The sequence below is a fragment of the Octopus sinensis genome, linkage group LG17, assembly GCF_006345805.1.
Source record: "Octopus sinensis linkage group LG17, ASM634580v1, whole genome shotgun sequence".
Classification (NCBI taxonomy): Eukaryota; Metazoa; Mollusca; class Cephalopoda; order Octopoda; family Octopodidae; genus Octopus; species Octopus sinensis.
This window is the reverse complement of record NC_043013.1, coordinates 39,099,449-39,126,884: the sequence shown is the minus strand read 5'-3', so window position 1 is coordinate 39,126,884 and position 27,436 is coordinate 39,099,449. Positions and strand designations below refer to the sequence as shown.

Here is a 27,436-nt window from a genome sequence, read left to right as displayed (position 1 = left end):
TGGTACTTATTTTATTGACCACAAAAGGATGAAGGCAAAGTCAACCTCGGCAGAATTTGAACTCAACATACAAAAATAATAATAATCTGTAAACTACAATATAAACTTCTAGCATGTGGAACCTGTAATCAAGTTGGTAAAAACTTGACTCAATGTATGATCAAATCCATTACATCCATGACCACCACTTCTATATAACAGACAGTGTTTGTGATTATATAAAGTATCAACATCCAAGACACGCATTCTCCAGATTACCAGATTTCCATTATGAGCAATGCTAACCCCATCGAGAAAACACACACAAAATAGCTTTTCTATGGTCACCAAACTCCCTAGAAACAGCAGCTAAATCCTTCAAAAAAGAATAGACAATGTTTAATGCAATTCTAGATACACACACACCATGTCTAAAAAGTAAATCCTAGTGATTAGGATTAGACTTTGATCATAGGTCTACTGGATTAGTAATGACCTGGAGTTAAACAGCATCACTGTCATCATCATAATCATGAACATCAGAATGAATGTGAAGAGCAACAAACAACAAACCTGTCTTCTTCTGTTTGTCAAGGAAGTCCGATCGGTCTAATAACTTCTGTAGATCTGCTTTACTGATCACGCTCGAACTGTTCTTCCCTTCATAGATTTCTTCATGTTCTGAAGACTGCAGAAGTTCTTTTAACTCTTGGGGACTAATTGCTGATAAACTGGTGCTGAAATTCTTTATACCACTCTTAAATTTCCCTAGAATATAATAACAGAAAATAAATATACTAAGTATACTGTTCATGCAAATCAAACATTTAATATCAATAATAATACTAATATAAAAATTTTATTTCGTAATGATAAAAAAACCCCCCAAGGCTCTCTTTTACTTGTTTCAGTCATTTGACTGCGGCCATGCTGGAGCACCGCCTTTAGATGCGTAGATTTTAGAACATTTATAGAAAAGTCTTACAGTTGTTTCCAGGATACTTATTATATCTCTTCATTGGAGACGATGTGAGAGGATGATTAAGAAATAGTTAATTTAGATAGGATACAAAATAGAGAGTGAGGTGGAGGAAATAAAAGAAAATAGATGTGAGATATGTAGGGATATTGCATTTGTAGATCCATTTTTTTAGGCAGGATGGTGTACATATAATATTCCAAGATTTTATGAGTAAAATCCAATAGAATTTAAAATTGGTCATTCAAGTATAGAGTTTATACACGGTGTTATTGAATCCAGGGTTGTGATCAAATGTTCTAAAATCTACACAGCCATGGTTTTTTTATCCCATTACGAAATAAAATTTTTATATACACACGCAGACATATGACCAACGTTGAACCCCTTATTCGCATAATCACCGAACCTGGAACTTAACTGCGGTCCATCTATAGCACTTATTCAGCATTACCTGACACCTTTGGGTCTCAATAACACCATTACCTCTCATAATAACACTAATATATATATACTGAAATATACCTTAGGAATATTTACTTATTCTCAATATTTCGGGTTAAATATCCCTATTCAAATGTGTATTAAAAAAAAAGTCCATTCTAATAGTAACAAACAACATTCCTAATAGAAACAAAAGGCCAGAAATTTGGGGGAAATTTAGTTAACCCCAGTATTTGACTGGTATTTCAGTTTTATCAACATTGAAAGGATACCAGTTGAAGTTGGCCCCAACAGGATTTCAACTGAGAATGTGTAAGGAGTGGGAAGAAAGTCATTCAAACGATTCTCTCAACCGTCAGATCTTTGTAATATTAACAATAATTCTTTGTACTATAGGCACAAGGCCCAAAATATTAAGAGATTGAGCTAATTGATTACATCAAACCCAGTACACAACTGATAATTTATCGACCCTGAAAGGATGAAAGGCAAAACTGACTCTGGCAGCATTTGAACTCAGAACATAAAGACAGACAAAATGCTGATGCTTTTCTACACAAGGCTCGAAATTTTAGGGGAAGGAGCCAGTCGATTAGGTCGATCCCAGTACGCAGCGGTACTTAATTTATCGACCCTGAAAAGAGGAAAGGCAAAGTCAACCTCAGTGGAATTTGAACTCAGAACAAAAAGACAGACAAAATACCACTAAGCATTTCGCCAGGTGTGCTAACATTTCTGCCAGCTCGATGCCTTGCTAATAATACTGCCATATAAACACCCTTAATAATAATGATGATGACGATGATTTTTTGAACTTTGACACATGCTCTGTGTTTCTTTCAACTAATTTAAAATGTAACAAAGAATTTAGTAAAATAACTTAGTTATCATTAAGCTAGTGTCAGGGACATAAATTGTGACTAAGATTTGAAAACAAGACATTTGTACTACAGAGCCAGAAGTGATTTGAACTGGTTTGGTATCAAAAGGGTTAAAAGGACATTGTAGGGCTGTGGCTGGTTTCAACACAGAACAGGTTAAATATTTTGACCTGGATATGGCCAGTTTGAATGGTAAAGGGTTAAAACAGGATGTGTCATAGAACCAGGTGTGATCTCAGGCAAGTTGGTATCAAAAGGATTAAAACTATGGTGGTGATGACGATGATGATGTTGAGGAGGAGGATGTAGAGAAAACAGTTTGATACAGTAGAATGCAGTGAGCTGGCAGAAACGTTAGCACGCCAGGCAAAATGCTTAGCGGTATTTTGTCTGCTGCTACATTTTGAGTTCAAATTCCACCAAAGTCAACTTTGCCTTTCATCCTTTCAGGGTCGATTAAATAAGTACCAGTTACGCACTGATGTCGATATAATCGACTTAATCCGTTTGTCTGTCCTTGTTTGTCCCCTCTGTGTGTAGCCCCTTGTAAGCAGTAAAGAAATAAGAATATGTTGTTTGAACTTTGGTGAAGGGGGTGGGGAACAACCTACATAAAAACACAGACATTACCCTACTAAAAAAATTGCTTCTTAACATGAAACACTGCTTGTTTAATTAACTAATGATATTGTGGAAAACAAATCTATAAATATTGCATGTTAACAACTAATAATTATTTATTTATTTATTACTTATTGCAAAATTGATTAAGAAGATACATTGCATGCAAGATACAGCCTTATATTGTATTGAACATATACAGGGTGATTCAAAAGTCGCCATACAAAGGAACAATTTATCTTTTTATAAGAAACGGTTTATAAAAATAGTTTTCTATCTAACAGCGCAGGAGTGGTTGTGTGGTAAGTAGCTTTCTAACCAACCACATGGTTCCAGGTTCAGTCCCACTGCGTGGCATCTTGGGCAAGTGTCTTCTGCTATAGCCCCGGGCTGACCAATGCCTTGTGAGTGGATTTGGTAGACGGAAACTGAAAGAAGCCTGTCGTATATATATATATATATATATGTATATGTGTGTGTGTATGTGTTTGTGTGTCTGTGTTTGGCCCCCTAGCATTGTTTGACAATGGTGTGTTTACGTCCCCGTTACTTAGCGGTTCGGCAAAAAAGACCGGTAGAATAAGTACTGGGCTTACAAAAGAATAAGTCCCAGGGTCGATTTGCTTGACTAAAGGCGGTGCTCCAGCATGGCCGCAGCCAAATGACTGAAACAATTAAAAAGAGAAAAAGAGTAAAGAGTCTCTATATGGTTACCATTGTTTTGAATACACATTGCAATACGTTAACCCCACTCACTGTAAACTCATAATAGCACATCTGGTGATACGTGTGCAAAGGAGTTGGTGATGCGTTCCTTCAAATGATTTATGTCTTTTATCTTTCTGCGATACACCGTGCCTTTCAAATGCCCCCAAAGATAGAAATTAAGAGGGGTCAGATCAAGGGATCAGGGGATCTTATAAACAGTTTTTATTTAAAAAAATAATTTTTTCCTATGTATGGAGACTTTTGAATCACCCTGTATATTGTTTATGTAGAATACAAGCATATATTTATTGCAACATGCTTGACCTGTTTAAAATATCACAATTGGTACTGGTGGAATTTATTATCACATTTTTAGGGGTTAGTTCAGTTTAATCTCATCTATATTTATCATAATATTGATTAATGTTACGTTTTGTTACCATACACAGGTATATATATATATTGTATTGGTTAGCTTACACATCTTAGTGTTGGCAACTGGAGTCAATACTTCAGTGATCCAATGTATATTGGGTAACCATGACAACAGTTGTATGTTTTGTCCAGTCCAAGAACTGAGAGAATAGTCATTTATATGAACTAATACTTGGACTGATACTTTATTTTATCAACCCCACAAAGATGAATGACAAAGTTGCCCACGGCAGGGTTTGAACTCTTACATTGAATTAAACTTAAAACAAATACTTCTTTCTAGTCATAGCACAAGGACAGTAATTTGAAGGAGAGGAGGATAGTGACTAGATCGACCAGAGTACTTGACTGGTGCATTATTTTATCAAACCCAATAGGATGAAAAGCTAACTCAGTGGCATCTGAACTCAGAATGCAGAACCAGAAAAAATGCTGCCAAGCATTTTGACCAGCATCATAATGATCCTGCCAGCAGCCATGAGTTTATAATTAATAATACAAGTTTAACCTTTTAATGTTCAGATTAATCTGCCAAATTCAATGCTTATATATGCAGCACGGACTTTGTCAGTGAACAGGTCGCGGATTTTAGCGACGAAAATATTTTGACAAATTAAACTTAAATGTTGAAGTGAATCGAACGGCTTTTGTGTGTTTCTTAAATGGCTTATAAACACCTTCCACGCTGCAATTGTTTTCGTTTCAGCACACGATCTCCGTAATATATTCACATTGTTTTGAATTAATCATGGATTATCTCACAGCTTTGGGATTTCAATAGTGTGAGTGTTTATTCTTAGAGTAGGTGTGAGAAGCCAGATCTGTCCAGTTTAAACATAAAACAAGTAGAATATATGGGCTGGACACGGCTGGTTTAAACGTGTGTTGTCTAGTATCTGGTAAGCCTACATTATATTCTTTACATCGATCATGCCAACGCTGCTGGAAATGAAGAAAAGATTGAAAACCCCTGGCCAAAAGACAGGGCTCAGAAGACTCTTTAGTCTTGCTCAGGGTTTGGCAGCAACTCTAGCGCTGGTGCTAGATTGTGTGCCTGATTGGCTCCTGTGCTGGTGGCACGTGAAAAGCACCAACAAATCATGGCTGATACCAGTACCCACTGACTGGCTTTTGTGTCGGTGGCACATAAAAATCACCATCCGAATAGTGTGAGTGTTTATTCTTAGAGTAGGTGTGAGAAGCCAGATCTGTCCAGTTTAAACATAAAACAAGTAGAATATATGGGCTGGACACGGCTGGTTTAAACGTGTGTTGTCTAGTATCTGGTAAGCCTACATTATATTCTTTACATCGATCATGCCAACGCTGCTGGAAATGAAGAAAAGATTGAAAACCCCTGGCCAAAAGACAGGGCTCAGAAGACTCTTTAGTCTTGCTCAGGGTTTGGCAGCAACTCTAGCGCTGGTGCTAGATTGTGTGCCTGATTGGCTCCTGTGCTGGTGGCACGTGAAAAGCACCAACAAATCATGGCTGATACCAGTACCCACTGACTGGCTTTTGTGTCGGTGGCACATAAAAATCACCATCCGAACGTGATCGCTGCCAGACCTGCCTGACTGGCTCCTGTGCCAGTGGCACATAAAAAGCACCTCTTGGAGTGGTTGGCATTAGGAAGGGCATCCAGCTGTAGAAACATTGCCCAATTAGACTGGAGCCTGGTGCAGCCACTGGCTCTCCAGACCTCAGTCAAACCATCCAACCCATGCCAGCATGGAAAACAGATGTTAAACGATGATTATGATGATGATGAGTACACACTTTGAAACATCAGGTGTTAGAAACTGTGCCAAAACTGATACTAGTGGTCCTCTGACTTGTCTAAGCAGGAAGCCGCTTTGAATACAAACGGACTTAGGCAGCAAAGAAACTTTTACACAGGCGGAGAGCTGGCAGAAACATTAGCATGCTGGGCGAAATACTTAGCGGTTTTTCTTCTACTGCTACGTTCTGAGTTTAAATTCCGCTGAGGTCGACTTTGCCTTTCATCCTTTCGGGGTCGATTAAATAAGTACCAGTTACGCACTGGTGTCGATATAATCGACTTAATCCGTTTGTCTGTCCTTGTTTGTCCCCTCTGTGTTTAGCCCCTTGTGGGTAGTAAAGAAATAGGTATTTCGTCTGCTGCTACGTTCTCAGTTCAAATTCCGTCAAGGTCGACTTTGCCTTTCATCCTTTCGGGGTCGATTAAATAAGTAACAGTTATGCAACGGGGTCGATATAATCGACTTAATCCATTTGTCTGTCCTTGTTTGTTTCCTCTGTGTGTGGCCCCTTGTGGGCAGTAAAGAAATAAGAAACCTTCACTTTCGCCAGCATAGAAAACAGACATACGACAACGATAATGACAACATTGGTGTATCAACAATGAAAGAGATCAAAAGCAACAGACCTTGGTGAATAATCATCTTCTCAAGTTTTCGTTTGGCTGTGGCTCTTTCGACGATTCTTTGGTCAATCGTGTTTCGTGACACTAACCTGTAAACTACAACTGGTTTTACTTGACCAATACGATGACACCTGTCCTGAGCTTGTATATCACACTGAGGATTCTGACAGTTGCAAGAAAATAAAGACAAGAATTTAGAAGTAATAATGATATTAATCAAAAGACAAAATTGCAAGAATGTGGGCAATGAGGACAGTAAATGTTATCCCAGGAGTTGTAGGGGCACTCAGAGCATTAACAACCGGGTTCGAGAAATATGTCGGAGAAAATGGAATTGACATGAGGAGGCCCAAAAAACTGCTCTATAGGGGACACAGCTAGGATTTTGAGATGGGTGCTTTCCACAGTAAGCTAACATCCAAGTACCAAAGCTTATAGTTTGTGGAAAGAGACCCTGTGAGACTTCTGACAACAGGTTGTTGTCCACTCTCACAGAATCAACCAGAGCAAGTAAGACGGAGGAGACCTCTGAGAAGTAAAATAATAATACTTTCTACTATAGGCACAAGGCCTGAAATCTGGGGGGAGGGGCATAATCAATTACATGACCCCAGTATGCAACTAGTACTTATTTTATCAAACCTGAAAGGATGAAAGGTAAAATCCAACTTTGGCAGAATTTGAACTCAGAATGTAAAGACAAACAAAATGCCACTAAGCATTTTGCCCAGCATGCTAACGATTCTGCCAGCTTGCCACTTAAATGATAATAACAATAGGTTTGGCACAAGGCCAGCAATTTTCAGAAGAGACAGACATTTGATCACATCAATCCCAGTGCTAAACTGCTCCCTATTTTATCAACACCCTAAAGATTAACGGGCAAAGTCGACTTAGGCAGAATTTGAACTCAGAATATAAAAAAGTGGAAGGAATGCTGCTAAGCATTTGTCTGGCGATCTAATGATTCTGCAACCTCACCATTGTTTGTTTCAAAATGTCAGCAGAAGGTCTGCAATTTTGAGGAGAGAAAAAGGTAATGTTGGCTTTGGCAAGATTTGAACTCAGAACACAAACATCCTTCACTAAATTCTATCTGATGTGGCATACCGGCAGTTTTTTTTTTAAACCAATGTGCCAGGGACTGGTAATATTAATTTATAGCAGAAAAAAACAATATATATAATAGAAATATTATTATTTCTAAGTTTCTCTAAAGGAGACTACGGCAGCGGTACTGGATATTAATAGTTATCGCTAAGCTAATATGGCAGTCCATAAATATAGGACAAAAGCTGCCAATGATTAGCTCCAAGAGTCCATCGCCTCTAGTTATAACTTTTGAACAGGGAAGGTCAGCCACTTCCCCTTGCTGGTCAGGCATCTGCAGACATGTTTCAGGGTATTTGCCCTTTATCAATGCAGAGTAGCCAAACCCAGCTATAATAAAAGTTGGCGAGTACCAAAATCTACCAGCCAGCTGATAAATTGTTTACTGCAGTACATAAGGCGAAATCAATGCTAAAGTTTTTTTCTTTTCTGGAAACTCGCCACATACCAGCACCAGCCCACAGACCATCACTTTGAGTAGCACTGTTCTAGAAGACGTTTTATCAATCAAATCATTGCTAACATTAGCACAGAGCCAATTTTTACAACTGGATGCCCTTCCTAACACCAACCACCTTACAGGAGTCAAGTGGGTGTTTTCAAGTGGCACCAGCACTAGTGACTCAGTAAAGTACTGGCGTTAGGAAGGATATCCAGCTGTAGAAACCATGCCAAAGCAGAGAGTAGAGCTTTCCACAGTCCTCTGGCAAAACATCCAACCCATGCCAGCATATATAAACAGAATATATTACAAGAGAAAAGCATTGGTGTGGGTGCTGGTGCCATACAAAAAGTACTGGTGTTGGTGCTGCATACAAAGCACCCTGTACACTCTGGTAAAGTGGCTAACATTAGGAAAGGCATCAACAGGTAGAAATCAAACCAAAACAGACAGAACCTGATGTGGCCCATGGCACTGCCAGTTCCTGTCAAGCTGTCCAACCCATGCCAGCATGGAAAACAGATGTTAAATGATGATGATGATGATAAATATCTGTAGGGTGGTTGGTGTTAGGAAGAGCATCCAGCTATAAAAACCATAAATGCCATAACAGACACTGAAGCCTGGTGCAGTTTTCTGCCTAGCCAGCACCTTTCAAACTGCTCAACCCATGCAAGTATGGAAAGTGGACATTAAATAAACATATATATATATATATATATATATATATATATATATATATATATATGTGTGTGTGTGTGTGGAGGCGCAATGGCCCAGTGGTTAGGGCAGCGGACTTGCAGTCGTAGGATCGTGGTTTCGATTCCCAGACAGGGCGTTGTGAGTGTTTATTGAGCGAAAACACCTAAAGCTCCACAAGGCTCCAGCAGGGGGTGGTGGCGATCCCTGCTGTACTCTTTCGCCACAACTTTCTCTCCCTCTTTCTTCTGTTGGCCTGCTCGCTTAGCCAGCGGGGTGGCGTTATTTGAAAGCTAAATCAATGTGAAGCGCATTGTGACCAGCGATGTGTAGCAACATCTGATAGCCTGGTCGGAAAAAAAAAAATATATATATATATATATATATATATATATATATATATATATATATATATATATATATATATATATACACACACACAGCATGATACTTCATTTCACATTCTTTGGTGCTTAGCATCTCAGGTTAACTCTGAAAATTCAACTGATGGTCCTAGCATGTCAAATAACTACGCATAAAGCTCCATAAGAAAACTCAGATGTGGGCTTACTTACCCAGTCACTATCAAAGATGATGACAGTGTCTGCAGATACCAAATTCACTCCAAGACCACCAGCTCTGGTACTCAACAGGAACAGGAAGACTTCTTTATCGTTATTGAAGCAATCCATCTGAAAGGGTATCGTAGAGGAATATCATAATGGGGTATGATTAGGTAACATCACAATGGTGTATCATTAGATAATGTCATAATGGGGTATCATAGAGCAATGTGATAGCAGAGTGGCCCATCATAATTTAATGTCACAGTGGAGCATCTTAGAATATCAACATGTCAGAGAAATATCATAATGGAGTGAGAGAGAGGAATGTCATAGTGGAGTGACAGAGAGAAATGTCATAGTGGAGTGACAGAGAGCAATGTCATAGTGGAGTGCCAGAGAGCAATGTCATAGTGGAGTGCCAGAGAGCAATGTCATAGTGGAGTGACAGAGAGCAATGTCATAGTGGAGTGACAGAAAGCAATGTCATAGTGGAGTGACAGAGAGCAATGTCATAGTGGAGTGACAGAGAGCAATGTCATAGTGGAGTGACAGAGAGCAATGTCATAGTGGAGTGACAGAGAGCAATGTCATAGTGGAGTGACAGAGAGCAATGTCATAGTGGAGTGACAGAGAGCAATGTCAGTGGATTGACAGAGAGCAATGTCATAGTGGAGTGAGAGGGAGAGAGCAATGTGATAGTGGAGTGAGAGAGAGAGCAATGTCACAGTGGAGTGAGAGAGAGAGCAATGTCATAGTGGAGTGAGAGAAGACTATCAACCTCCATTGTTGATGCCACTGCATTGTGCCGGACGGTGGAGGGCAGTGAGGACAGGCCTTCAAGCAGGACAACGCAGATTGTTGGTGGCCAGTTGGCATCATACTATGTCATTACTGATCAGTGCCAATGGCCTTGCAAGCTGTCACAGGTGGGTGAAACAGTCCTGCCTGTGCATGGTCACCTGGGGGTGCCCTCTGCAGGCACGGTCTGCAGTGTTGTTGTATCGCTGTTGCAGGCGATAGATGGTGCTGACATGGATACTGCAAGCTATCGCAACAACTAGGGCATGCTGCCCAGCTTGCATTTGGCTGATAGCTTGTTCTCTCAGCACTGCTGCCAATCAGGTCATACCCGATGCTTCTAAATAACGAATGCCAGGAACAGGGTTCAAGTTGATTTTTATACCCGTAACTTCCACAAGATGCACATGCATTTCAGTTTCCATGACAGTAGTTTGCAACTGCTACCCACAGCATTCAACGCAGCTGCGTATTGGCGTCTCGTTTCAGAGCAAGTTGAAAGGTTACCAGCAATTTGGGTCTCAGCCATAAACCAGCATGTCTTGGGAATATTTACTCTTACATTTCCAAAATAAATTTTCAGAATTTACCAAAAATGACATTTGAAAAAATTGCATTTCTGTTGCAGTTCAGCGTAATGGTGATCATGATGATGATGGTGGTGGTGGTGGTGATGGCAATGCCACAAATACAACAAAGTTGGGAGAGAGAGTGGGGGGGGGGGAGGTAGAAAAAGAAAGAAAGAAGTGAAATGAGCTTACCTGCTCTTGCCTCTCTTCAAAGTTCATGCTACCATCCAAACGACAGTATTCAAAATCTCTGAGGTAGCAATAGTCTTCCAAAATATTCAACACCTGAACAAACTGAGAAAAGATCAGCACCTGCAGAGAAGAGAGAAGGAGATGAATGTTGCTGCCATTGTTGTTATTGTTGAAGACCCTGCTCCCCTGTTCACTTGTTGTTATTAAGCAGGCCCATGGCATGTAGGTTAAACGGATAGACAACAAGCAAGAGAATGAGAACAAGACAGGCAGTTGTGTAGCCCTAGTTCAGTTTTGGTCAAGCGGACTGATGGTACCATCCATAAAAATCTTTTATCCTCTGTTCTTTTACTTGTTTCACTAACTGGATGATGGCCATGCTGGGGCACCATCTTGTAGGCATTGTCAAACAAAACAACTCCAGTACTTGTGTAAGATCTGGTACTGATTCTATCAATCTCTTTTGTCGAAACTGATGTTATGGTAACATAAACAAACCAACACCAGCTGTCAATAGGTGATGGAAACAAACATACATACATGTGTATGTGTGAGTCTCTTTTGCCTCTTCTCCACACTCCTTGATAACCAATGTCAGTTTGTTATATATATATATATATATATTATATATGCTATATATGCTGAATGGTTGGTGTTAGGAAGGGCATCCAGCTGTAAAAATCCTACCAAAACAGTCAGTCACAGAAGTCTGGTGCAGGCTTCTGCCTTGGTCAGCTCTTATGAAACCATCCTAACCATGGTAGCATGGAAGGTGGCCGTTAAGCGATGTTGTAAGGTGACTTAGACTCAATCTCGGTTGTCCAACTCAAGACCCAGCGGAGCAGCAAGGATATAACAAGTGAAGCAGAGAGAGAGAGAGAGAGAGAGAAAGAGGGTTTTATCAGCACTCGACTGATATTTATTTTAGAGCTGAGTTGAATGTAGCAACATAAAATGAGGTGCCTTGCTCAAGGGTACAATGTACTATCTAACCCAGGAATTGAACCTACAGCCTTATGATTGAGAAGCCAACATCTCAATCACTAGGCCATGCACCTTTGCAAGTAAATAAATAAAAAATAAATGCAAACAAATTAAACAACATGACTAACCTTGTGATCATTTTTCTTTAACACCGGCAGCATGCAATCCAGCATAGCTATTTTACCACTGTTCTTCACAAGACCTTCATCCAGTGCCAACTCACCAGTCTTAGAGTCAAGAGGATGTTCTATGAGGTAGGGATGATTACATATCTTCCTTAAAATCATCATTATATTGTTCATCTTCAAATTTATCCGCGAATCTGAGAGGGAAGTCGACTTGTCATCCCTGATATTATAAACAAACAATATGCAAATGTCATTCATATGTGGTGGTGCTGTTGCGATTGTTATTTATCTCCCATTAAACCTCTCAGACCTGCGCCCCTGCGTCTAACTTCACCCCCAGCACCTGGGCTCCCAAGCAAAAGAATAAATAGTTGCATATACAGCTCAAGAGAAATGTCTGCAAGTACCGGACAGAATCGGCTGCATCTTTTTCTACGTGTGTTGTTTATTTCTGCTTTACTAAGAATCCAGCAGAGATGACATTCAACCTATTATCACTATAGGCGCAGGCATGGCTGTGTGGTAAGTAGCTTGTTTAGCAACCACATGGTTCCGTGTTCAGTCTCACTGCGTGGCACCTTGGGCAAGTATCTTCTACTATAGCCTCGGGCCGACCAAAGCCTTGTGAGTGGACTTGGTAGACGGAAACTGAAAGAAGCCCGTCGTATATATGTATATATATATATATATATATGCGTGTGCTTGTGTGTCTGTGTTTGTCCCCCTTGCATTGCTTGACAACCGATGCTGGTGTGTTTATGTCCCCGTTACTTAGCGGTTCGGCAAAAGAGACCGATAGAATAAGTACTGGGCTTACAAAAGAATAAGTCCCGGGGTCGAGTTGCTCGATTAAAGGTGGTGCTCCAGCATGGCCGCAGTCAAATGACTGAAACAAGTAAAAGAGTAAAGAGTAAAGTGGGGATACAGCATAGCAGGGTTAAAAATAGTACAGCCAACCCTTTTTAAAGTGCTATATCCAGAACACTAAAGATGCTGCCAGCTTCACTGCCTGAAATTCTGGAGGTAGGGACTAATCGATTACATCAGCTCCCAGTGTTTCACTGGTACTTATTTTATCGACCCCAAAAGGACGAAAGGTAGAGTCGACCTCAGCAGAGTTTGAACTCAGAATGTATCGACTGCTAAGCATTTCATCCATCATGCTAACGACTCTGCGAGCTTGCCACCTTAACCCTTTCGTTACTATATTTCTGACCAAAATACACCCCTCATGAGTTTCAATTAAATTCTAAAATAATCATGAATTTAGGCTTGTTTCATTAAATAACTGTAACTTTTTTACTTATCAACATTTTAATGTGATATTTGGAACATAATTAAAGGAAGGGTTCTTAATCAATTCTATTGCATAACTTTTGACTCAAAGTGACTTTAATTACAGGTAAATCCAGGTAAATTGAGCAAAAGGTAAAAATATTAAAATTTTAAATTGAGCAAAAGGTAAAAAATAAAAATTTTGTTTAAACATCACTATAGAAAATGAATCATCAGCTAATATTCAAATGGGTATGCAACAAAATTTTGATAAAGAAGAATTGTGCACATCAGTTGAATTTAATGCACAACAGGTGTACCATAAAGGTGGAATAAACTGAAATATTGGAATCCACCGTAAGTTTGACCGAACTAAAGAAATCGGTCAAAAAATAATATACGGCCCTGGTTATGGTATGGAAGTGATAAATTCCAGACCACATCGTTCCCTAGGCCATGCTGACTAATATTATTTTCCCTGTATAAAAACTAAATCCACGCAGTACCCAGTAATTTGCTTCACAAATTTCCCAAACTTTGAACCCCGATTTTGGGTTTGTTTACAATCTGCGTAAGTGCGTTTCCACATTGATCGCTTCAAACAATAACTTCCAGACCACATCGTACCCTAAGCCATGCTGACTAACATTATTTTCCCTGTATAAAAACTAAATCCACGCAGTACCCAGTAATTTGCTTCACAAATTTCCCAAACTTTGAACCCCGATTTTGGGTTTGTTTACAATCTGCGTAAGTTTGTTTCCACATTGATCGCTTCAAACTAGCATACTGAAAAAAATAAAAGTCTAATGGTTTCACTTCCTAAGAAAGGCTATAGATAAACTTTATCTCCTCAGAAAAATTGCTAATAAAAACATTTAAAAAGTTTTTTTACTTCATTCCGATGTAAAATCGTCTTCGCTGTCGCCTTGGCCGCTTTGTTTCTTCGGAAGGCGCTGCTTTCATTTTCGGATAAAAAAATATTCATTATTTTGTACACCACGTGCTTTAGTACCTCATTCATTCTTTTTCTCGATATCTCCCTATTTTCCGTTGAAAAAAGCTTTAAATTCGGAATCAATGCTTGATAACATGAAACTCCTATCCATTTTCAAAGTTGAAGAAAAATCGATGCCGTAAAACATGTGGAAAAAAATCTCCCAAAATTCACTGAGTTGAGATATCACTTCAAGCAATGTCGGATACTATAACTTAACTATTTACAATGTGAAATCACATGCTTAAACGAATGTACCAACGAGATTTGGGTCAAATTACATTTAAATAACAATGGGTTCTAACGGCCGGGTATGGCCGGGTTGGTACTTTGAACCAAAAAATTGTTCGGCCGGCTACGGCCGGGTTAGTAACGAAAGGGTTAATAGTAATAATAATAATTTTGACTAAGAAGCCATATAGTTGATCAAAGGCATTCCCAGCATGGCTGTTCCATCTTAATTTTTTCCCTCAACATAGTACATTCAAGAACTACACTATTCAAAGTGGGTTTTTTTTTTTCTTCTTTTTTATGGCAATATGATGTAATTTGAAGGAGATTTGGTTGTTAATTTACTAAAAAGTTAAGGTTCCATCATTGCCTCGACAATAATTTGCCCGTGTTAATGGTGGTGACAGTGGAACCTGTGAGGGGGGGGGGCACCAAGAGCTATAATCATGTTACCTCTCTTCTGTCTTCTTCCCATTTGATTGCCGAACTGGACGACCCTTCTTATTCACCTTGACCTCTTTATCTTTCTCCTGCAAAATAGAAGAAAATACAAAAGAACTATTTTAACATATTGATCATTGAGAGATTGGCAAAATCTTGCTAACCAACACACTGAGTGTCTATACACAAACAATATAGAGATTGGTCAATGCAGAATGACCGGTATAGAGTGGTTACACAAATTATTAGTGACCAATAAGATGTTTAGTGAGTAACACAAGAGAGGTTTAAACAGAATGGTATAAATGGACAATGATACAGGCTGGACACCTTAATCCATAAAGTGCTGGGATTTGCACTTACATAGCATGGACTGCTGAACACATCTTATGAAAATGAGACACATGAAAAAAAAAGTTAAAATATCTTCTTAGTATATAATGGGGGCAAGTTTTAAATCATCTGAAAGTCATTGGTTGAACTATTAGTCCTCTTGCATTCTAGCGGGGTATTGGAGCATTTGAGTGACATTAGACCCCAACAAACGACCATATATTAAATGCATCTATCTGGGCCACGATTGTGGCCTGTCAACCTGTGCCTGATGGCCACAATCTTGGCCAGTCATGCTTTGTGACCATATAAGTTAAAGTAGTTCTATCTGAAGAATGGAAACTCAGATTCACATAATTCTAAAATCATTAGACTAGTCTTGTGATATTAGATTTGGTTCATTGCATTCTCAGTTCAAATACCACCATGGCCTACTTGCGCAGGGGACTTTATGTTTATCCAGTCTAAAACCATCTCCAGGCTCCTTAAGTAACTTTAACCCTTTAACATTCAGATTACTCTGTCAAATGCAAAGCTTATTTATTCACATTGCTTTGAATTAATTATGCATTACCTTGGAGCTTTAAGATTACAGTGTTATGATTGTTTATTCTTAAAATGACATTGTAGGGTAGGCGTGAGAGGCCATACCTGGCTAGTGTGAACATAAATCTGGTAGAATATTTGGACCAGATATGGCCAGTTTAAATGCTAAAGAGTTAACAGAGCCAACCCTGTTGCAGACCAGGTTTCGAGATTGATGATAGCTTACTTCCTTCTTTCCACAAGTCTTGGAGGTCTTGTGAAAGCTCATGAGCACTGCCTTCTCTCTGATTTATAAACAAAACATTAAAAAAAAGGGTCATGTGTCATACTGAGGTAATAAGAAGATCAAACAGGCTATAACAAATGAAGATGACTAACCTTTTTATAGAGCAAGTCCTCGATGGTATTGTCTAAAGTTGCTTTGTAGAAAGTCTGCTGAAGTTTGCTAAGAGGACAGAAAACAAGCACTTCTTTCTTGGGGGGTATGACCAATTCCACGTCTGACTTGAGACGTCGCAGCATAAAAGGAGTGAGGATCTGAAAAGAAAACATCGCCATTCTCACATGAAATATGGTGTCTTGGAGGATTGGACTAGAAAGGACTCAAAGAAATTGTTAAATAGAAGAGACACTTTACTTACTTGGTGGAGCATTGAGAGAATGTGGTCTTTTTCTTCACTAGCAACAATTTCTTCATCAGCATTCTCTTGTCCAATGCGTTCTATGTCAAACCAAGATTCAAAACTGAAGGATAAAGAATATAACCATCATTAAATTCAGATTTTCAAATTTTGTCAATTTCTAACATCCACTTTTCCATGCTTGCATGGGTTGGACAGAATTTGTCAAGGTGTATTTTTTATGGCTAGATGTCCTTCTTGTCATCACCTTTCACTTATTTCCAAGCACGACGACATTTTCTCATAGCCAGAAATTTTTGAAGTGAAGAACACTGCATACATAATTGACATTCATTTACAACTATCACATGATGTTATGGCAAGGAGACAGTAACACACATGCACACATATACGAGGGGGTATTGCAAAGTTCCTGGCTTAAAGAGTATCACAAAATGCCTGGTTGGAGGCCAAACCGTCCAAGTTCTACAGAGCTTAGAAAAACTGAAGGACTGTTGCAATAAGTGTATAAATCTGAGAGAGGAATATGTTGTATAAAATCAATTAACTGATCCTCCTGTATTTTCTTTGACACAAAGCCAGAAACTTTCCAGCATCCCTTCGTGTGTATACATACAAATACATGAGGTCGGGTGAGGCTGAAAAGTTCCTGGCTTTAAAGGTAGCACAAAAGGTCTGGTTAGAGACCCAACCTTCCGACTTCTTTCACAGGGCTTAGAAAAACTGAAGGACGGCTGCAATAATTATGTCAATCTAAGATGGGAATATGTTGAATAAAACCATAATTAACTGATCCTCTCAGCATTTGCTTTTATCCAAAACCAGGAACTTTTCAGCACCAACCTTGCATGTAGATCAGGCTCCTTTCAATTTTCATCTACCACATTCACCCACAAGATATTGGTCGGGCCAGGACTGACACCCACCCAAGGTGCCATACAGTGAGACTATAACCCAATACCATGAGGCTAGGAAGCAAACTGCTCACCAAAGATTTTACTGCAACACCAGGTGCACACCTGTGCTCAAGTGTGTGCAGCATTGCAGTTTAGGGATGCAGAATAGTATTTCTCTGTTACATCTGTTTTGCTTTTGTTGTTTGTTTCAGGTGTTACTTTAATGGTTCTGCTTCATACATTCTGCAAGAGTTGTATGTATTTTAGTGTTGGGCAACTAGAATGTTGCCAAGAACTACGTCAGGGGTACACATGTTTGTGGAGTGCTCAGCCACTTACACATTATTTCACGAGCAAGCTGTTCCGTTGATAGTATCAGCTGGGACCCTCATCGTCATAACCAACGAAGTGCTCCTCAACTAGAATGTAGAACTGTGTTTCTCAAAGTGGATGGTACAGCCCGCTGAAGGTAGGAGGACAGTGGAAGATTTTATATAGCTATTGGGGGCAATGTGCGCTGTGGGAGGAAGAAAAAATTGTATCAGTATAATATTTTTTTAGTCATTGTTTCTTATTCGATTCAAATATTGACTTTGAGGTAATGAACTCCTTCAATGAAGCTTCCACCTCCTTTTGGTTGAGTAACAAGTAACAACCTGAGGGAGACATTTTGCCACAATTCCTAACACGCATGAGCAGTGGTGAAGCAAAGGCCAGCTTCAGGAACCTGTCACCAAACATGAGTGTTTCGAACACAAGGTGAGGCTCTGCATCTGGTGAAATTTTAAAGCGATAATTCACTACAAGTTCCTCTGATCAGGTATAATTTCTGTGTTTTGGTCAGGATTTTTCCAATTTTTTTTTTTCTTGTATCAAGTAATGGATGAAAGCATTAAAAAAAAAAAATTTCGTAGAGCCGAACAAAATCAAAAATATTAATTCTATTTTTTCCCTTTCCTAAAATATAATTACCGTATCCTATATACTGTGTCCTTGCATATTAGGTGAGTATTTCAGAAATATTTTCACCTTCTAAACAAAAACTGTCTAATTCATTCGTATATGTTTTCCAATTGAAACACTGAATCATTTTGGAGATTTATTGTTTTAATAACAAGTTTTAAAATATGGATAATCGCATGAGGGATCCAGCATGAGAGCGTCAGCATAGGAGAGAATGGTTGTGTGAGGAACCATGCAAGGATGAGACAGAGAAGAAACGAAATAAGCCAAGAGAAGAGGGAGCATATCCTACGGCATTGGAGGGAAACAAATCAGCAAAGGATAGAACAAACAAGCCAGAACCAAGAAGTGTATTTTCAAAATAAGAGAGATAGAGATCAACAGAATCAAGAACGCAAGAGCAAAGGCAGCTGTACTTAGAAAATATGAGAAACAGAACTGGATCTCTCTCGGCATACCAGCAAACCACAAAATCACATCGGCCAGCATCACCGCCACCTCCAAGTCCATCATATATATATACATGTGTGTATCATCATCATCATCATCATCATCGTTTAACGTCCGCTTTCCATGCTAGCATGGATTGGACGGTTCAACTGGGGTCTGGGAAGCCCGAAGGCTGCACCAGGCCAGTCAGATGTGGCAGTGTTTCTACAGCTGGATGCCCTTCCTAACGCCAACCACTCCGAGAGTGGTAGTGGGTGATTTTTATGTGCCACCGACACAGGTGCCAGACGAGGCTGGCAGACGGCCACGCTCGGATGGTGTTTTTTTATGTGCCACCGACACAGGTGCCAGACGAGGCTGGCAGACGGCCACGCTCGGATGGTGTTTGTTTTTTTATGTGCCACCACCGACACAGGTGCCAGACGAGGCTGGCAGACGGCCACGCTCGGATGGTGTTTTTTATGTGCCACCGACACAGGTGCCAGACGAGGCTGGCAGACGGCCACGCTCGGATGGTGTTTTCTTATGTGTCACCGACACAGGTGCTAGACGAGGCTGGCGGACGGCCACGCTCGGATGGTGTTTGTTACGTGCCCTCAGCACGGAGGCCAGTCATTGCGGTACTGGCTACGGTCACGTTCGGATGGTTTTCTTATGTGCCACCGGCACTGGTACCACAAGGATACAAATTCCATTGATGTTCATCTATTTTGATTTGGTTCGATTTGATTTGATACGATTCGATTCGATTTTCACTTGCCTCAACAGGTCTTCACAAGTGTCACAAGAAGGAAGGTATGCACAGGTGGACTGACTACGTCCCAGGTAGGGCCACGGATTATGGCTTCACTAGTCTTGCCGGGTCTTCTCACGCACAGCATACTTCCATAGGTCTCGGTCTCTAGTCATTTCCATGGTGAGACCTAACGTCCGAAGGTCGTGCTTCACCACCTCGTCCCAGGTTTTCCTGGGTCTACCTCTCCACGGGTTCCCTCAACTGCTAGGGATTGGCACTTTCTCACACACCTCTCTTCATCCATTCTCGCCACATGACCATACCAGCGCAATCGTCTCTCTTGCACACAACAACTGATGCTTCTTAGGTACAACATTTCTCTCAAGGTACTAACGCTCTGTCGAGTAAGTACACTGACATTACACATCCATCGGAGCATACTGGCTTCGTTCCTCACGAGCTTACGCATGTCCTCAGCAGTCACGGCCCATGTTTCACTGCCATGTAGCATAGCTGTTCGTACACATGCATCATACAGTCTGCCTTTTACTCTGAGCGAGAGGCCTTTAGTCACCAGCAGAGGTAAGAGCTCCCTAAACTTTGCCCAGGCTATTCTTATTCTAGCAGTTACACTTTCAGCGCACCCACCCCCCTACTGACTTGGTCACCTAGATAGCGGTGTATATATATATATATATATATATATATATAAATGTATGTTTGTATATGTGTATATATGTGTGTGTGTGTGTGTGTGTGTTTGTGCATATGTTTGTCCCCCGACCACTATTGCTTGACAACCGATGTTGGTGGGAAGGGGCCAGTCGATTAGATCGACCCCAGTACACAACTAGTACTTAATTTATCAATCCCGAAAGGATGAGAGGCAAAGTCGACCATGGCAGAATTTGAACTCAGAATGCAAAGATAGATGAAAAACCGCTAAGCATTTCGCCAGCTTGCCACCGCTGTCACAAGACCTTCCTCATGGCACCAGTACACAATTTACAGATGCTTACATTTTTTTGTATTTTCCAGCTAGTTATTATTATTATTATTATTATTCGGTAGTCTTATTTTTATCACAGGCTTTCACCGCACTACCAAGCACAGCTCTGTTAAACTTGGGTACATGCTGTTGTTTGTTGTGGTGCTCTTATGTTCACTGTATTGAAAGCGTTTTACACAGGATGTGTACGGTACCCAGTAGTGCTATTTTCTGTGTTAGTCCTGGTGTTTTTATTATGTATCTGTCTGAATGTTTTTTTGTTTTTTTTATATCATACCTAATACACCTACTGTGATAGAAATTGTTTTTGTTTTTAGGCTCCACATTCAAGTTATCTCTATTTCCAGATCTTTACATTTTGAAAATTTCTCCGTTTCTTTTAGAGAAACGTTGTCATCTGCTGGTATTGATATTATTATTATTATTATTATCATCATTGTCATTGTTGTTATAAAGGCAGCGAGCTGGCAGAATCATTAGCACTCTGAGCTAAATTCATCCATAAAGATGGTTCCAAGTTCAAATCCTGCCAAAGTCAACTTTGCCTTTCATCTTTTCGGGGTCAATGAAATAAGTATAAGCTGAGTGCTGGAGTCCATGTAATCAACTTACCCTCTCCCACAAAGATTGCTGGCCTTGAGCCAAAATTTGAAACCATTGTTATTGTTGTTGTTGTAGAAGTTTAAATTGTACAAGGACCGAGAAATAGGGAAGTCACTACCAAAAAATGGGTGAGTCAACTGACTACATACATACATACATCATCATCATCAGCAGCAGCAGCAGCAGAATGTGATGATGAAGGTGTTGTAGCAATCAAGAGGGAATACCTTACCTTCTCAAATCATCAAACAGCTCAGGTAGAAGGAAGTTGAGGAGTGACCAAAGTTCTGACAGACTGTTTTGCAGAGGTGTCCCAGTCAACAGCAACCGATGTGTTGTGTTGTATAAACGCAGCTCACTGAAAACAACAAGAAACAGTATCATCATCATCATCATCATCACCACCACCAACATCTTTTAAATCAAATTTTTCTATGTTCACATGGGTCAGATGGAATTTGTTGTGGTAGACTTACCTCAGCCAGATGCCCTTCTTGTTGCTAACCCTCAGCCGTTTTCAAGCAAGATAATATTTCACCATGACCAGGTATCTTTCCACAGACTACCGGAAATGAATGGCACTGCCTGTATAACAGTGACACTCATTTACAGCTGCCAAAACTATGTCAAGACAGAGAGACTCAAACACACACACACACACACACACCATACAATGGACTTGTTTCAGTTTCCATCTACCAAATAATATGTTAGCCTGGGTTATAGTAAAAGACACTTACTTGCCCATGGTGCCATGTAGTGGGACCGAACCCAAAACCATGTGGTTGGGAAGCAAACTTTCCAACCACACAGCCACATATTACAATCTACTCAGCTACTTTTATGATCAGTGATGTTTCTAGCGATATACAAAACCAGTCAAGTGTATCTGCGTGAAGGGTATTATAGTATAAAAAACAAAATTCACGACATAAAAAAAAACAAAATCTGGTGGGGATTCCCAGGATAAAATTCTTACATTGCATTGATTAATTCTAATTAGAAAGGCATGAATGTCACAAATTCCTCAATTTTCCACCATGTTATAAATATATGATTATATATTCTTTTCTACTCTAGGCACAAGGCCTGAAATATTGGGGGAGGGGGCCAGTCAGTTAGATCAACCCCAGTACACAACTGGTACTTAATTTATCAACCCCGAAAGGATGAAAGGCAAAGTCGACCTTGGCAGCATTTGAACTCTATATAAAGACAGACGAAATACCTATTTCTTTACTACCCACAAGGGGCTAAACACAGAGAGGACAAACAAGGACAGGCAAACAGATCAAGTCGATTACATCGATCCCAGTGCGTAACTGGTACTTATTTAATCGACCCCGAAAGGATGAAAGGCAAAGTCGACCTCGGCGGAATTTGAACTCAGAACGTAACGGCAGACGAAATACCGTTAAGCATTTCGCCTGGCATACTAACATTTCTGCCAGCTCGCCGCCTTTCTATGATCATATATTAATATAAAAACACACAGATATATATCATAAAGATATAACACAGACATGTTATGGGTGTGGCATATACATTTACCCATTACTTAAACAAAATAGGTCATGCATTTTCAGAGGAGAAAAGATTAAGGGCTATGATGACAATAAAAGGTGGCCACTAAGAAGCCTGAAACTTTTTACCTACTAATAAAACGCATGGGCAAATATACATACCATACCTGGTATAATATAAGCAAGGAGACAAACATAGAAATGAGCACACACACACACACACACACACTGTGCTACGCTAAGAAATGGTGCACTGTACCAGGATTTTCAACTCGAGTCAAATTACAACTACTCAGAAATCCTTTTTAAAGTATCCGCATATATGCAGTTGGGACAGGCTGACTTGTACAAGCATCGAGTTCATCATCATCGTCATGTATTAGGTAAAATAATGGAGTCAAAGAAAATAATGATATTTTGAAAGCAAGCATTTAATATGTACGTTTTGGATTATTACGTTATAAATAATAGAAAATCCATCTCTTGCTCAAGACCAGGGATGTCTTGTTATCTGCAACATAATGATCTGAAATATACATTTTAAAGGCTTTCGAAATATTATTTTGTTTGACTTCATTACATATAAATCATCTACATTATTTATATTTGACAGATATTTGTTGTTAACACAACGTTTCGGTTGATATACCCTCCAGCCTTCTTCGGGTATCTTGGGGAAATTTCGAACCTGGGTTTTCATTCCTACGGTTTTTTTTCAATATTATTATTATTCAGGTCACAGCCTGGAATCGAACTTGGAATCTTGTGGTTAGTAGCCAGAGCTCTTAAGCACTACATCATATGCCCATGGGCTACTAACCCTAAGATTCCAAGTTCAATTCCAGGCTGTGACTTGAATAATGATAATAATAACATCAAAAAATACCTTAGGAATGAGAACTCAGGTTCGAAATTTCCCCAAGACACCTGATGAAGGCTGGAGAGTATATCAGCCAAAACGTTGTGTTAACAACAAACAAGATGAAGACACATATCTGTCAAATGTAAATAATGTACATAATTCCTCATCTCTTAAATTTAGAACTGTATATAAATCATCATCATTTACTGTCCATTCTACATGCAGACATGGGTTAGATGGTCTGACCAGAGTTGCTAAGCCAAAGAGCATCACCAGACTCCAGTCATCTGTTTTGGTTTGATTTCTGCACGTGGATGCCCTTTTTAATGCCAACCACTTTACAGAGTGAGCCGAGTGTCTTTTATGCATCACCAATACACAAACACATTCACGTGCCATCCTTTCTTCATCATCATTAACCTCCACTTTTCCATGCTTGCATAGGTCATATGGAATTTGCTGAGGCAGATTTTCAATGCCCAAATACCCTAACTATTGCCAACCCTCATATGTTTCCAAGCAAGATAATATTTCCCATGGTCACACAGAGGACTGGAAACTAAGAATACCATTTGCATGACAGGGATTCTCATTTATAACCTAAACATTGTCGCACACGTAAACACACACACAAGCTTTTCTTTTAAGCTTCCATCTGCCAAATCCACTAACACTCGGGTCAGCCCAGAGCTCTAGTAGAAGACACATGTCCAAAGTGTCGTTGCAGAGTAGGACTGAACTCAAAACCACAAGATTGGGAAGCAGGCCATTCCTGCACCTCTACTAACATATATATACCCAGGGACAGTACTCACCTAATCAGACGACAGTGTGTGTTCTTAATGCGCTGGCCTTCATCAATAATCAAATATTTCCAGTTTATGTGCGACAGCAGTTTACGGTCATTCATAATGATTTGGTACGATGTAACGATGACCGGCAGAATGTAAGTGTTCTCATCGAGTTTTTTCTCAGTGAGGAGTTTCTGGCGCAATGCTGACCTCGTGGCACGATCTCCATGATACAACACTACAGGGATCTGTAAGGACAAGAATTAAAACTATTCAAGGTAAAGAAGGTAATTTCAATAATTACATGGATAAAATCATTCTCTTTAGCTTTTTTTTTTTTTTTACTTATTTCAATCCTTGGACTGTGGGCTGACCATGCTGGGGCACCACTCCAGCACAGTCACTAACACTCTGCACCAAAACGGCTCGACCCATTTTTCTTAAACTTCACACGTACATTGCTTATGTGTCTGGGGAGGTTTTAAGTATAAATTGATTTCTAAAAAATGTTTGGGTAAATGGCAGGAGGAATAACATTTGAGCGTGAGCAAAAGGTGGGAGTAAAATTTTACAGTTAAGTCAATGAAATCAATCCTAATACTTGGTTTTTTTTTTTTTTTTTCCAAGTCTGGTACTTGTTCTATCTTTTTGCTGAACCTCCAAGTCATAGGGGCATAAACAAACCAACACCAGTTATGAACATACACACAAGTATACATCATTAGCATTACTGTTCTATATTTTAGAGATGAGGAATTCTATACATTTTTAACATTGGACGGATATGTGTCCTCATCTTGTTTGTTGTTAGCACATCGTTTCGGCTGATTTACTCTCCAGCCTTCATCAGGTGTCCTGGTAGAATTTTGAACGCAACCCTGGGTTCTCATTACTAAGGTACTTTTTTTGGCTGATATTATTATTATTATTTATGCCCATGGGGATATAGTGTAATGGTTAAGAGCATGGGCTACTAACCCCAAGATTCCAAGTTCAATCCAGGCAGTGCCTTGAATAAATAATAACATCAGCAAAAAAAAACCTTAGGAATGAAAACCCAGGGTTGGGTTCAAAATCCTACCGGGACACCTGAAGAAGGCTGCAGAGTAAATCAGCCAAAATGTTGTGGTAACAACAAACAAGATGAGGACACATATCCGTCCAATGTAAATTATATCATAAGCATTGATTTAACAACCATTTCCCCATGCTAGCACGAGTCAGATGGAATTTGTTGAGATAAATTTTCTATATATGCTATTTCTGTTGCCAATCTTCACCCATTTCCAAATAACCTAATATCTTCCCTTCGGTGGACATGTTCCACAGAAGACTTTAAATGATCGATACCGTTTGTATGGTTATGATGCCGACTTACAACTATCATGAAGTGTCTAGACAGGAGACACAAGTGCACACACACACACAAAGTAGGCTTCTGTCTGTTTCCATCTACCAAATCCACTCAGGGTTTTCATTAACCCGGAGCTACAATACAAGACACTTACATAAGAGTACCATGTGGTGAGACTGAATCAGAAACCATGCAATTAGGGAACAAACTTCTTAGCCACACAGCTATGACTGTGGTTCTATACAATTTCAAGGAGTTAAGGGAGACCCTTAACAATAATAATAATAATGCTTTCACCTATAGGCACAAGGCCTGAAATTTGGTGGGGAGAAGACTAGTTGATTACATCAACCCCAGTATTTCACTGGCACTTAATTTATCAATCCCGAAAGGATGAAAGATAAAGTCGACTTCAGCAGAATTTGAACTCAGAATGTAGCAACAGACAAAATACCACTAAGTATTTCGCCCAGCGTGATAACGATTCTGCCAGCTTGCTGCCTTAATAATATTATAATCATCATAATGATTATGATGATGATCATCATCATTTAACATCCACTCTCCATGCTAGCATGGGTTGGCCAATTTGACTGAGGACTGGTGAACCACATGGCTGCACCAGGCTCCAATCTGATCTGGCAGAGTTTCTACAGCTGGATGCCCTTCCTAACGTCAACCACTCCGAGAGTGTAGTGGGTGCTTTTACGTGCCACCGGCATGAGGACCAGTCAGACGATACTGGCAACAGCCACGCTCAAATGGTGTTTCTTACGTGCCACCTGCACAGGAGCCAGTCCAGCGGCACTGGCAACAACCTCGCTCAATTGTTTTTTCATGTGCCACCGGCACAAGAACCAGTAAGGTGATGCTAGCAACGATCACGCTTGAATGGTGCCTTTTACAAACCACCAGCATGGAAGCCAGTTAGCTGCTCTGGCAACGATCATGCTTGGATGGTGCTCTTAATAATAATAATGATAATAATGGAGGCACATGACTTAGTAATTTCGGGTGTTGGACTCATTATCATAAGATTATGATTTCAATTCCTCGACCAGGCAATGCATTGTGTTCTTGAGCAAAACACTTCATTTCACATCCACTCCAGTTCACCAGCTGATGAAAATAAGTAATCCTACAACAAACTGACATCCCATCCAGGAAAAAATACCACAGAAACTGGCCCTGTGCTCTTTATGGAGTAATGTGGACTAATTAAACCTAAATAATAATGAGATGACCATGGGGCCAGCAAGTTTGAGAGGAGGGGGGGATTAGATGATTCCACTAACTTCAATACGTGTCTCCTTGTATTGACATTACATGATAATTGTGCAATGGTTGTTACTGTCACAGAAGCAGCGTCAATCATTTCCAATTTTCTGCAAGAACATGTCTGCCCATAAGGAAATATTAGCTTACAAATAAACAGGTGAGGGTTAGTGACAGGAAAGGTATCCAGTAGCGGAATATCTGATACAAATTTCATCCAACACACTAGATTGGATAAGTGGATGTTAAAACAACACTCAGCCACACACACACACGAAGACAAAAAAATGAAGAATTATTACAAACCTGAGGTGCAAATTGCTTGAATTCAGACACCCAGTTTGGTAGTGTGGAGAGAGGTGCACAGACCAAATAAGGTCCTGTGACCCCCATTGATACAAGGTGACACACCAAGGCTATACACTGGATGGTTTTACCAAGGCCCATTTCATCAGCCAATATACCATTTACACCATTCTCATACAACATCTGTGGAAAAAGAAAATTTGTTTATAAAAATTCAACAAAGAATAATACTATATTCTGAACACCTTGCTTCTCTGCAAAT

At 39.8% G+C, this 27,436-nt stretch overlaps 1 protein-coding gene across 1 annotated transcript in view; it reads right to left on the bottom strand.

Moving 5' to 3' along the window:
• The window catches only part of LOC115220810 (lymphocyte-specific helicase-like), a 53,312-nt gene that overhangs the window by 552 nt on the left and 25,324 nt on the right, over window positions 1–27,436 (bottom strand). Inside the window, exons 11-21 of the mRNA XM_036510498.1 lie at window positions 27,175–27,357; window positions 24,264–24,487; window positions 21,296–21,421; window positions 16,407–16,509; window positions 16,144–16,302; window positions 14,899–14,975; window positions 11,943–12,162; window positions 10,831–10,950; window positions 9,281–9,397; window positions 6,458–6,617; window positions 553–747 (exon numbers count right to left, since the gene is read on the bottom strand). Of these exons, the coding sequence (XP_036366391.1) occupies window positions 553–747; window positions 6,458–6,617; window positions 9,281–9,397; window positions 10,831–10,950; window positions 11,943–12,162; window positions 14,899–14,975; window positions 16,144–16,302; window positions 16,407–16,509; window positions 21,296–21,421; window positions 24,264–24,487; window positions 27,175–27,357 (1,684 nt within the window). The remainder of the gene's footprint in view (window positions 1–552; window positions 748–6,457; window positions 6,618–9,280; window positions 9,398–10,830; window positions 10,951–11,942; window positions 12,163–14,898; window positions 14,976–16,143; window positions 16,303–16,406; window positions 16,510–21,295; window positions 21,422–24,263; window positions 24,488–27,174; window positions 27,358–27,436) is intronic.